Below are 13,683 nucleotides of genomic sequence, written 5' to 3'. Positions count from 1 at the left end.
AGGGAGAGATGACACCCTTTGCTTTCCAAAAACTGATATACAAGTGCATATATTTACATATTAGTGCCTATTCAGTTAAAAGATTACAATTAGTACACCTCTCATCAACTGTTGCATGGGAGGGGGGCAAAGGGCGGGCTTTCACACCCATCTTCTTAAGCATAACATATAAACTACTTAGACAAAATATTTAAATAAAACATTTTTACTAAGAGTCCCATGGATTTTTAAAAAATGCAAAACTTACAGTATTTTTTTTTTTTGAAACAGGTTATTTTGTTATGGTCTTCCACTTCCACTATGGGAAGTCAAAGTCACCAACCACGTGACAAGAAGTGGCTGGTGACTTTGACCCCATATCACCCAAGTCGTCTTTGTGATTTTTCTAAACGACAAATTTTGAAGAATATAAATAAGTTCCTCTTAAAATTTGTAAAAAAATGTTTTATACGACCTAAACTTTTTTCTTTCTTTTGAGTGAGTGAAAAGCTATTTCCATAATAATAAGGCCGAAGCCACCCTCAGGTTTAGGGATACTTTTGATGTATCAGAGTGGTGTTCTTATATGCTTCAACTTTTGTATTGATGTTTCTTATCATTTGTTGTAGAAAGGGTTGATGCTATGAAACTTCCTTATAACTTTGCCAATTTTTTTCATGTTATGTAAGGTTAGAATCGAAGAAACGATATAAAACCAAAACTTGTTATATGAACCACCCTCTTGAGAATTTCTTTTTGTATAATAAATACAAAATGCCCAATATAAAGACCCTTTTATAAGGACCAAAAAATGGAAATTGAGAAAAATAAAAACCTCAAAATGTCCTTTTTAAAAAAAAAATTGGTTGGTAAATAGGTGCATGTCTTAGGTTGGTTCATTCTATTATCAAAATGCTTTCTCTTTTATAGTTTGATAGACAGTACTTGAGAATTACAGCAAGCATGGTAGGTGTTTGGGTCAAACACCCAAATGCATATATGTCCTTTCACGTGGTTTTCTTTGAAAGGTATTTTGGTCATTTTGACAATGACATTTTGACCGACGGTCCTGGCTAGGTTCAGGCCGGCCTAATGTCCGAAACTCGAGTTTGAGCCTGGGCTAAACCTGACCTGTTTATAATAAAAAAATATATTTTTAAAACATAAAATAAAATTTTTAAATGTAAAATATATTTTTAATAATATATATATATATTAATAATAAAAAATATTATTTAAAAGTTATCAAATAGAAATTAACACACGGCCCAAACCGGGCCGAGTATGGGGTTCCGGACGGTTGGCCCGGCACCCAGGTCTGATTTTAGCACCTTCCTTATCATTAACATATAGGCAGAATTTCATGGAAGCAAACACCGTATGGAAATTCTCTTGGATTCAAACCAACAATCCAAGATAGAATATCTAATTCAAACGTGGCTCCTAAACCGATGAAGACGGAAACAATGTCTTTCTTGTAGCACCCAACCTTTTCTCTTAGGTTCCACGCCAATAAATCCTCATCCGGAGATCAACACGGAAGGCTGAGGTGCATTTCGCATTCTTCCGTCACAAACTACCTTTTCACTCCCTCTCTTTCCTTATCACTATTTCTTTTATTTTCAAATCTTTTTTTTCTTCTTTATTTGTATTTTGCTGACTTTTTGTTTACTTTGACTACTCATTCCTCAATCACGTTAATAAATTCCCATTCTGTCTTGAAACACTTTAGGTCTCTTCCGTCAACTTCCCAGTGTTGCCGGCCGGAAAACCCTCCGTCATCAATGGCTGCCCACGTCGTTCGGTGCACCAGAGAAATGGCATGCTTGGTCGACGGCGGAATCTCCGAAGAGAGGACCGTCGTTCTCCGACGTGCTCATCCAAACGCAGAGTCTCCAACCGTGCATCTGGAGTGGGGCGCGGCTCACCGGGGACTCGACGGACGGGACGAAATCATATCAGGTTAGTCGGCCGCTTTCACGTTCACGCACGCAGCTTCCGTAATGGCAGAACAAAGAAGGGAATAAGGGATAGCTTTTCCATGTCCATCCTAATATCTTGGCGATTGACAAGTTCTTACGTACTTTCGTTACTTTTATTGTCCTAAATCAGCGGGTGAAAATTTTTCCCGAAAAAACTATACGTTTTCTTTGTTAGACTAGAAAAAGAATTCTGGTTATGACTATTTTCCTGTGTTTGCTGTTATGGTGTACGATGAAGATAAATTGTTTCATGCAAATACTCCAGAAAAATATTTCGCATTCATCAAACTCCCCTTAGTCACTACTCACTGGTGATTACGTTGAGCTGCCAACTACAGATGTTAGTCTAATGGTTTTTACGTGGAAGGCAATTTATCTATACGTCTGTCTGTAGGTAGTCGTTCTGCCATTGTGAATTAAGTTGTCGACCCTTTGAAGGAACTATTGGACAGTCAAAATATAGATAAATTATCTAGGGTAAAACTTGCTTCAGGCAGAAAGATAGGTCCCTTGGTAATGTCTAATAGCCTCGGATTTCATATTCCAGACTGCATTAAAAAGGTGTGCATTAAGAAAAATCTTAGTAGGGGTGTCCTGATGAAACAAACACATCTTTATTTTAGCTTTATAGTGCACATTTTTATATTGATATTCTAAGCAATTTTTTTTATTTACATCAATATTGATGCCTCTTAAAATTTTAAAATTTTTATACCTAGCGCCCTTAACCTGAATTTTCTATCTCCTCCCCTGTAATGAACTGTGTGAATTTCATCAAAAATTCCTCATGATTGTTAAAATCATGTTTCGGGGGTACGAAATATCAAATTTTTTTCAGACACTTTCCATGAATATTCAAGGAGAGGTAATTACTATGCTACGCATCATGGTTGCAGATAATCAGTTGCTGGACATCGGAAGGCAAATCAAGCAGAAGAAGAAGAAGAAGAAGAAGAAAACAGTGGCCGGCATTGATCAGGATGAGCTGCTGGACCCATTGCTGCTGGCGGATCCGGATAGCTGTTTCTTCGAGTTCATGGGAGTCAGCATTCACCATAAGATCAGTAGTGCAGAAGGTGATCAATGGGAAGAATCTAAGTGTTCCTCTTCAAGAAGCTGCAGACTAGGACTGCCCATGATCCTTCTCCATGGTTTCGGGGCAACTGTGTTTTCGTGGCGCAAAGTGATGAAGCCACTTGCCCATCTGGTTGGGTCCAGTGTTCTTGCTTTTGATAGACCTGCTTTTGGGTTGACATCGAGGGTGGACTACCCTCCTAAGCCGAGCTCTGCTTTAATGGCGGCTTCCACGCATTTGAGTCCTTACTCGACTGCCTTCTCTTCTCTTGTTACACTTTCTTTCATGGACAAGCTCAAGGGATCAGACAAGGCAATTTTAGTTGGGTGAGTTTAGTTTTTAGATCATCTTTCCTTTAAAATTGTCATTTCCAATCGAAGGACCATTTGCCGGACCTGGCCCAACACAAAAGCGGATTAGTAGCAAAGGTAGCATTCAGGTTTTAAACGGCCAGGTTTTATACGGCTACAAAGTTGTCTATAATGGAGTAGACAGTTTTTTTCGTTTTGGATGTTTTTCTTAAAAGGAACATTTTTATTTTCATTTTATTTTGCTAACCAATTTTTAACATTTTAAACATATTTTTTAATAATATATGTTTTCTGTGGCTATGATCTAGCTACCCTTTTGAAGGCGCTACACATCAATTCGCATCGAGCTGGCCCGAGACTCCACAAACTTGGGCTTGGGCTTGGGCTCACCCAAAATCCTTACTGGCACCCAAGCTCAGCCCGCTTAGTTATCGAGCTAAACCCGACTGTCAGCTTTATACTTGTCAGGTGCCCGGTTCAATGTTTACCTATATTTGAAACTTCTAATATTTTATATTTTAATATGTCATAAACCGAAGGTGTCATTGGTGATACATGCATGAAGAGTCTCTCAAAGAATCATGGATGATGCACCAATATATATATATATATATGAAAAAAAGAAACACACCACTTGACTATTACACTCAAAACTGTTACATAAGAAACCACTCTGAGATTGGAAGACTTTGTATCTTGCCCAAAAGTCGCTTTCTTCGCATCCATTTTCCATGGACACTGAGGTTGAAGCTCAGGCCGATCCATTTAGTAATCAAGTCTCTCACATGATCAACGGCTATGCTTAGTATATTCATGTTTTCATTAAAATAATTTTTACTGTTCCATTCGTCCACCTTTTCCAACTTTGCCCTTATAGGGGGATCTCTTTAATTTTGTATCTTTTTTTAGCTTAGGGGTATTTTCGTCATTTTGCCACCAGAGTACTGACTTCAATGCTCGTGATCTGATTATTCAACTTGTTTGGCGCTCCAAAATCATATGCATGCGTTGCCTTGCGCAGAGAGTTGACATCCAAATGACTTAAACCATGATTATCTATCCACCAATAACTAAGGCCAACTCTATGAGTAACTAATGATTACTCATTCGATTTTTGCTTCAGATAAATTACAAACACAATCATCAGATGTTTGAGAAGTATGATTTTGGTTTTTTGCAGGCATTCTGCTGGAAGTCTTGTAGCAGTCGATGCATACTTTGAAGCCCCTGAACGTGTTGCAGCTCTGATCCTCGTATGTCCTGCGCTTATTGCACCTCTGTTCTCATCTAATTCCAATCAAAGAGATCTACATGAAAGAGAAGATCGGAGGCCGGAAAATGCAGAAATTGGCCGGAGCGATCGGGAGAACATGTTCCGTGGCATTCTTTTACTTCTACGTGCACTGCGTTTTCTAGCGCAAGTAGTCATAGCTTCGATGATCAAAAGGATTCTGTATTTGCTCTCCTGCTTCTGCAGGAACCTCCTTTCAGAAATTCTGCGTTCTTACTTCGGCATTCTTACGGTGAGTTTAAAAGTTTAGCAGACCATTGAAGGCCACTGATCGGCTCAAAGTTTTTTATAAGTAGCCACAAATATCTTTTTCGGGGTTTAAACGGCCAGATTTTGTAACGGTAAGAGACTAGAAATTGTAAAAAACGTGAATAAAACATGTTCTTTTCGCTTTTGGCGTTAAAAAAGGAAAACATATTTTTTTATGTTTTATTAGGCTGATCAGTTTTTAATGTTTTAAACAATTTTTTTTTTAATAATACATGCTTTCTCTTTCTATGAGTTTTTCCCAATGCTTTAGAATTGTAATGGATCGATCCTTCTTTTTTATCTTGCATGAAATATTTGATGGGTTTGACTGCTAAGGCTTTTTCTTGAATGTGGTTGCAGTTAAGGTTCATATTTGACAGATTTTGCGAAACATCCATTAGGAGTTCTTGGTATGATGCAAGCAAAGTCACGGAGGATGATATTTATGGTTATCTAAAAGTGAGTATATCTACCTAAAACATATGATCCTTTACTTAATTTCATTATTCTTTGAGTAATTATATATGTAGAACTTTGATTAATATCTAATTGTTTGTGCAACGTTATGAGTGACATTAAATTCGACTAGCAGTGGTTAATGTACTGAGCTAATGCTTAATAACATTAGCTCGAAAAGAAAAGGATGAAGTTTGGTGTGTTATATTTAGTTACTAATTTTTAAAAATACATAATATGAAGTAGTATACATTTAATTGATTTACTGTTTTTATTTGTTAACATTAATGTGCCGGTACACCGCTATCACAATATTTTCTAATATAAGTGAACATTTTCTTTTGGATTAACCAACAGTTTGATGATATTATTTCTTTATTTGCAGCCATTAAGAGCCAAGGATTGGGAAAAGGCGGTTTTGGAATATATCATAGCATTGTTTACCAGTACGAAGCCTAAGAAAATGGCACCATGCAAGAGAAGGCTTTCTGAGATTGCATGTCCAGGTAACAATATGCATGTCGATTTTCTTAGTATTTTTCAAAGTTTTTTTTTTTTTAATTAGTTCACTTATTCTTTTAGGAATGAGTTCATGCTTCAAGATAGTTCAAAAACTGATTCATTGTTTTCATTGAAAACCAGTGTTGATTATTACCGGTGATCATGACCGCCTTGTTCCTGCATGGAACGCTAAACGTCTATCTCTAGCCATGCCTGGTTCACACTTGAAAGTGATGAAGAAGTGTGGTCACTTGCCCCATGAAGAGCGACCGGAAGAATTTCTTGATATTGTTAGAACATTTTTGTCAACTCTCAAAGATGTTTGATGAATCAATGGAATCTCTCTATGAAGAAGATAGCATCTCGGCTCCATGCATATATATATATATATAACGTTTCGTTGATTTTACTAAATTCTTTTGATCAAATCATGATCATGATGTGTAACGAATCAATTAATAAAAATGAAAGTTATTCAAAGCATATTGCATTTTTTTACATGCAAAATCTAATATTTCTCATTTTTTGCATCTGGTAATTCTCTAATCACTAGTATGAAAAAAAATCATAAAAGGGCAACAAACACAAAGGCATGCCAATTGTTATTCTTGGGCGTGCATAGATGTACTTACCAGGACATGGTTCGAGTACAATTTGGATGATGTGCACCGGTTGCAAAGAAGAAAATTTTGTTGGGGAAGATCTATGACTAACCCAGTCCAAAAAAAAATCGGATATGAAAATGAAATTAGTATCTGATTAAGAAATTGGATCAGATTCAGATTCCGATATCCGTAAATTCCGATCAGATTCAAATCATTTAATTCTAAATAAATATTATATATTAATTGCTCTTACACTTCCGTTCAAACTTCGGATTCAGATTTAGATATCAATTAGATTCAGATATTTTGCGTTGTATGTATTTGAATCCGAATATGTGAACATCTGGCTACGCAAAACTCGATCGCAGCGGAGTTAGTATTTGGGTCAAGACTCAAGAGACACTTCTTCAAAAATTTTCACACTTTAAGGGGCACCAATACACATAACAAATATTTGAGGCATTAACATGGAAATAAAGAAAGTTTATGGGGCTGGCTGGTGCATGCTTACATGTGGCTATAATACTTAATTTTTGTCTACAATGAGAGTGCTTATCAAAATCTAGCCAGGAGCTAAAATTTTGTAGCTTAAAGGGTATTAATAATTTTTAAATTTTTAAGGGACATCAATACGAAAATGAGAAAAGTTGTGTCATTATTAAACTAAGTGTTTTTTGTGGGTCTGTGTGGGCAATTGCCGATTGTTGTGAGAACGAATGCTGATTAAAATCGGCAAGAGCCGATTCAAGGTTTATAAAAAAAGTCGGGCAATTCTTTCGCGAATCACCGAAATCAGTTGAAAATTCAAATTGAATCCTCAAATTTTTACCCTAAACTAAATTTCGTTCAAGCTCGTGTTCTCCTTTTGTTTTTTTTCTTTCTTTTGTCAGAAAAAATGATGTAGAAAATTACAACCTGCATTTTTTTTTTTTAAAGTGCTTCGAGAAAAGTGTGGCAAGTGCTTCACTTACCAAAAAAAAAAAGCCCATGAAATTCTTCTGCACATTTAAAAATGAATTTTACAATACGTTTTCCTAATACTTGTTTTAGACCTTAACTGGAAGTAAACGGCAAAAGTAAAAGATAATCTCTCTTTCGTCTTCTAACTTCCCTGAAAATTAGCATAGTGCTATTGGGTCTTGTTATTTTGTGTTATTTTGATTTTTTTCTCTTTTTCCGATTCTTAAGTTTTTAGTTCTTGTTTAATTTTTAAAATTGAAAACATTTTTTTTTATCATTGGGAAAGGTTGTGCAAGGTAAATCAGCTGCACTGATAAGCAAACTGGCCAGAAAAGTCTCCAACTTCAATTTAAAGACATTTTATATAGAAAAAATTCATCGATTGTTTAACTATAAGCCGGCAAATACAACTTGAAACACAATTATGCCCTATAAATCGAATTCAATTTCAAACACCATATGATTCCAAAAGAATAATGAAAGCAATTCGGGATGTCAATGCATCATATTCAAATCAAATATACCCATAACCATATCTGTTTTTTTTTTATATATATATACTTGTAAATTCAAATACAAATTAACAAAAAATCATATCCGAATCTAAATCTGAAATCTGATTTCACAATCCAAATTTGATTTCTATACTCATATTTGAATCCAACTAAGAATTTTGAACCGAATTTGCCCAATTTTGAAATGTAAGAACATTAGATATAGATATTTGTTGAAAAATAATTTTGTATCTGAATCTGATCGGATATTTGTGTATCTCCGAATTCGAGTCATTTCTTGAATATGAATCCAATCTGATTTCTTAGTCAGATATGAATTTTTTTATATATATCTGATTTTTCGAAACGATTCCTGATCCAAGTCAAATATGTTGATATACCTTGGTAAGCACGTAGTTCCATATTTCTACCAGTTTTTGAAGCTTTAATTTTCTTACACCATTCAAAAGCTGGGTATGAAGAAATTTGCAAGATGAAGCATATATTTTGCAAACATAATTAGCTTTTCTCTACTTAAAATTTATTATTTGCATGTAAAATAGTCCCACCGACACATCATCGACAAATAACATTTTGAAATAGATGACATGGGAACCATGAATGTCACAAAAAGTGGATGATCACAAACTCGTAGACTTAGAGGGGATTGGCCCAATTAGGATAATGGTGGCACGAGCGTATGACTTGAATCAGTTAAATTCATATGAAATTGGATTTGAATAAACTTCAATATTAAAAAACAAAAAATAGGAAAAGCCTAATTTTATATCGACATAGTTGAATTATTACATGGGTTTGAAGATAAGGCATTTATTTAATTCAGACCATAGTAAAAAAAAAAAACGTAGCTTTTTTTTTTTTGCAAAAACACGAAAAAAAATGCAATAAATAAATTAGCCATTTAAAACTAGGAAGAAACATTAAAACACATTTTTTCGTATTTTTTCTATTTTTTTCAAGTTTTTTAATCAACTTATTTTTTTATGTTTGTGTTACTATATTTTTTTTTTAACCTTTTAATTTACAAAAAATTGCCTTATTTTTTTCTTTTTTTTCAAGTTCACTGTATTATATCCAAAAAAAAAACTCGCCATTTGAAACACGATAAAGTTTTTTGTGACTATAATCCGAACTAGCTCCTCAAGGAACAGGTGTATATACACGCGATGTGTCCCCAACGTGCCAAAGGATGATAGGTCTTGCTAAATTTGGATATGGATCCCTGGGCAGGTTGTGATTCTATTACGATCTAGATCTAATTTTTACATGGATTTTTGTAACAAGAGCCATATCCATGTCTGACTAAAAATATAAAGTAAAAGAAAAACATGTAAGTTTAGTTGTTCTGGCACTGAATAACTCCATATACTAATCAAGACTCGGGTCTAATATTAAAGATCCAAAACAGTACCCTGCCAGTCCTCTAATCAAACCCTACATAGACCAGATGTATTGACCTTGTTGCACATATAATTCCATATTTTCCACTGTAAGATTTCACTTAATCAAATATTTCGCTCTACTTAGGGGCGGAGCCAGGGGGTTTTTCCGCATGGGCCCTAGCCTCACCTCAAAATTAAAAAAAAAAAAATTACACGTAAATTTTAGAAAATTTCACTTGTTTTATATAAAAAATTTGAAAAATGATATCAAAATTTTAAAACTTTAATTCGGCCCTTTTCATAAAAAATTTCTAGCTCTACCCTATCACATTCGCCTCGATAACAGTATGGTATAAGAAATGTAGAACTCCATATAAGACAAACCGGTCAATAATGTCTCCCTCTAGTACATTTTCTCTTTCAATCGCAATTAAATCTGCTTTGTATAAGTCCATACATATAGATCGATGCAAAATGTTAAAGTTCATAACACTCAAAAAAAACTTCTGCAGACCAATCATTAAGTCAGATTTTAAAAAGCTCTAAAAATATTGATGGTCTTAACTTATCATTTTTGTATATGTTACATATATTTTACATGTATTTATACGATTAGACATATTTTGGCATGTTTTAGTGTACATTATATAGGAACCTTAAATTATAGCTGTCGGCCGCACTCCTAATTCTTTAGTGACTGCCATGATCTAGAGAAGTGAAGTTATATATATATATATATATATTGGTAAATACCAGACCACTGAAGTAAGAGACAAAATCAAACCTACTAAAAATCATTATTAAAGTGTTTTTTCAGACAACCTTACGTATATGATTTTAAGAGTGATTTGATGAGAAACATGTATTAAGGTAGTCATTTTTTTTACTTTAATCATGGTTTTTTTTTCAACAGCAAAAATAATGAACGGCTCTTATAGCATCCAAAATTTTGGTAGTAGACAAATCAAAATCTTTGTTACAAAAGTAACTTGAAATAAAACATGATTTTCATTGAATTACTGTTTATAAACACGTTTGAATGTTCACATTTTATTTACTATATTTTTTAACATAAAAGTAAGGGGTCTAGTTTATATGTGTGTGTGTGTGTTTGTGTGTGTATATATATATATATATATATATATGTCAACGACAGCTTATCTGTGAACAGCCTTGTGATATGTGGCTTGGTGTCCAAACTCTATAAATGAGGCATAATGATGAACCATGGAAGGTCGAAATCTAAAGTAGCTTGGTAGGCCGTGATCGAGGTCCGCTGCAGGCATCGTCATCATCCTCACCACCATCTTCATCATGGAACAGAAGCATTTCCTCTCTCTACTCGTCCTTCTGCTCCTATTTCAGACCATGCTTCTTCCAGCTTTCTCTTCAGGTTCTCCTTAAACTTCATTACTTGAATCTTATTTTCTTTAAGTTTATTAGAGGAGCAAACGGCATCGGGGTAGTTGGTCTCTAGATATATCCTCATTTCTTGAAGCTAAGATCGCTGCGCTAGAGCTTTATTAATTCATGAACTCGCAAAGCCTTGTTGGGGATCATTTATTAAGATTCAACCACATGATTTATGAACTTTTTTTCACGAATTAGTTATCGAGAACGTCAAAAGCTGCTGCATCAAATCCTCAAAAAGATCTTTCTCGAAGTGTGCCTCTAATTTGATAACAAAAACCACATTATACTCTTTGAACACATGCATAAGTTTGTAGTATAATAGCATACATTTGCATAAAATTGCTAATTGAAATATGTTTAAAGCATTGTTGTCTCAAGGGACATAGCATGGTTGGTTAGAATGGGGAGGGATGTCAATCGATCGGATTCAGATCGGATATATTTTAATCATATCTGCTTTTTCAGATATTCACATATTTGGATTCGAATTCGAATAAAGAAAAGTCACATCCAAATCCGAATCCAAAATCCGATTTTACAATCTGAACCCGATCCAAATCTGATTTTTATATTTATATCTGGATCCGAATCCAAATTTTGAACTGGATTTTGCCAATTTTCAAAATTTAACAGCATTAGATACTTGTCGAAAAATGAATCCGATCTGGATCTACATCCTAATCTAATCGAATTTATGTATATCCGAATCCAAATTCGATCGGATGCCATTTATTAAATATGAATCTGATCCGATTTCTTAATCGGATATTAAACTTTTTTTTATATCCGATTTTTTTAGATTAGATGGGTCATATATTTTATTCAAATCGAATATATTGACATCCCTAGATTATACATAAGTGGCACAATCTATTTTGATACCCAAGTCCTAAAAGTACAGTCGAAGACCTATAATAGGGAAACTTTCGAGCCTCTTTCGGATGGTGGATTGTGAAACTCCCGTTCATGCAAAAAGATTTGTATATGGCAATCAAGCAAGAAGAAGCAGCTGGCAGCCTGTTGACACTAATCACAAAGGCAGTTGATTGATCAGCATAACAGATAAGATAATACCTTGACTTCGCAATTTTTTTTTTAAAAAATATGGGTTTTTTTAAAACATTAGGGCCCTGTTTGGGTTCACGGTCAAAACGATATTTTGACTTTCAAATATCATGCTTTTTTGCGTGTTTATCTACACAGAAAACCCAGTTTCGTGAAATCCTGGTTTTCATCTGGAGACAACTCTTTCGTTTTCTAAAAAAACTCTCTTGAGATGGAACCAAAATGAAATTAACATCAACATCCTGAAGTTATAAGCAGTTACAATCTCAACGGTTGTTATAGATGGGCAGACTTTTTAGTTTCACGAACAAATAAATGCGAAACTAAAAAGAATCTAGAATAAAGATTCCTGATCATCAAACATATGGACTTCCTGGTCATCAAACACTTTTATTCTATTTAAATGTAGGGGTGGATTTGAAATTTTTTCATCGGAGAAACAAAATTAAAATTTCTAAATTTTTACACAATCGAAATATCATTTTTCAAAAATTTTATACAATTTTCAAAAATTTACATGTAATTTTTTTTTATTTAAAAAAAAAGGTTTTTAAGGTAGATCCAGGGTTCATGCGGGCCCCACTTGACTGTGTCCTTGTTTGAATGGTACCTGATATTAAATACCCAATAATATTCTACTGATCGGTATCCAAAACCATATATTCAAAGAAAATGCAGTTATGGTGCTCTGTCCACCTATCAATCAATTAAACAGACGGGCGGGAGCAGTAACATTAACATATAGACTGGTGTGGGCAGTTGCCCACACACCAGCCCTTCAATTTTCTTTCATTCTTACATTCAGTTCTTCTAATATTTACTTTGTTTGTTATATATGTAAGTGTGTCTTCATGTATAAAAATATGTGAATTAGTGTCCCTTGAAGAAAAAAATTTGGCTTGGCGAGTGGGACTCAGTCTCCCAATACTCGGGGTCGAGCACATAACTGCAAAAGGTGCATTGCAGGAGGGTGGTCAATGGAGGAAGAACAGGTGGATCGACGGGTGGTGACCATCAACGACTATGCTGATCCATCGGCCAATGCTCGCCACGACCCTGCACCAAAGACGCCCACCCCGCCCAAGAAGGCAGCCTCCAAGAAGAACTAAGCACCAGTTTCCTCATTTCTTCTCAGATTTCGAGTTCTGAAGTGAAAAGGGTGTTGTTTGATATGAAATTGCTTTGTTCAGTCTTGTGCTTCCATGTAAATCTGTGGGACATTGTCTAGGGATGAATGATGTCCTCCATATGTACGTGTTGTTACTTCTCCATGCACAGCAAAGGAATATAAATAAATCGATCAGACTGTTAGAAGCTCCACAAAGCACACTCTTTTAATAAAAGAGTTGAACTTTCATTTCGTCCATATTTCAAGAAATTCAAAGTACCTGATCTTGTTTCCAATCCCCATTTATCTTTCTTCCAATTCTTTAAATGAATTTTAAAAACAATCAAATCACAGCAATCCCAAGAAATGAAATGTACAACTTACATTGTTTATGACTTTCTTTTTTTTATGAGCAATATAAGTGAATGGTTAATCTCATTTCCCGACGCCTCCTAACTTTCCTTGTCTTTTGGTGATGCACCTGCTATGCTTCAATTTGTATATCGGTATTTCTTTTGGTTTTCTTACAGTATAGAGAGTTGCCGCTATGAGAATTCAAAGTAAGACTAACTGCCAATCAGCCTCCTACCAACCCCTCGAAGATGTGACTAATTATTTTGATCTTATGTTGTATACGAGAGAAATCCCAGTCATAGTTTGTGGTCGTGGGATCCTTCTACTCATCAAGTCAGAATGCGTTAAGCATGCATAGATACATGCACACGAGAAATGGAAAATGGACTTGGGTGTTGGGCCTAGCCATGCGAGTCTTCCTCACTAAACCCAGTTGC

General features: G+C 34.9%; 1 protein-coding gene across 1 annotated transcript; it reads left to right on the top strand.

The window, feature by feature from the left end:
• Positions 1-1,738: 1,738 nt before the first annotated feature.
• LOC116254460 (uncharacterized) lies at positions 1,739-6,170 on the top strand. The gene is made up of 6 exons (XM_031629857.2): positions 1,739-1,941; positions 2,858-3,362; positions 4,528-4,870; positions 5,248-5,346; positions 5,729-5,849; positions 5,986-6,170. The coding sequence occupies exons 1-6, from the start codon at positions 1,764-1,766 to the stop codon at positions 6,168-6,170; spliced, it is 1,431 nt and encodes a 476-aa protein (XP_031485717.2). The 5' UTR covers positions 1,739-1,763.
• The last annotated feature ends 7,513 nt before the right edge of the window (positions 6,171-13,683 follow it).

The sequence above is a fragment of the Nymphaea colorata genome, chromosome 5 (assembly GCF_008831285.2).
Source record: "Nymphaea colorata isolate Beijing-Zhang1983 chromosome 5, ASM883128v2, whole genome shotgun sequence".
Classification (NCBI taxonomy): domain Eukaryota; kingdom Viridiplantae; phylum Streptophyta; class Magnoliopsida; order Nymphaeales; family Nymphaeaceae; genus Nymphaea; species Nymphaea colorata.
This window is presented reverse-complemented; position numbering and strand designations above follow the sequence as displayed.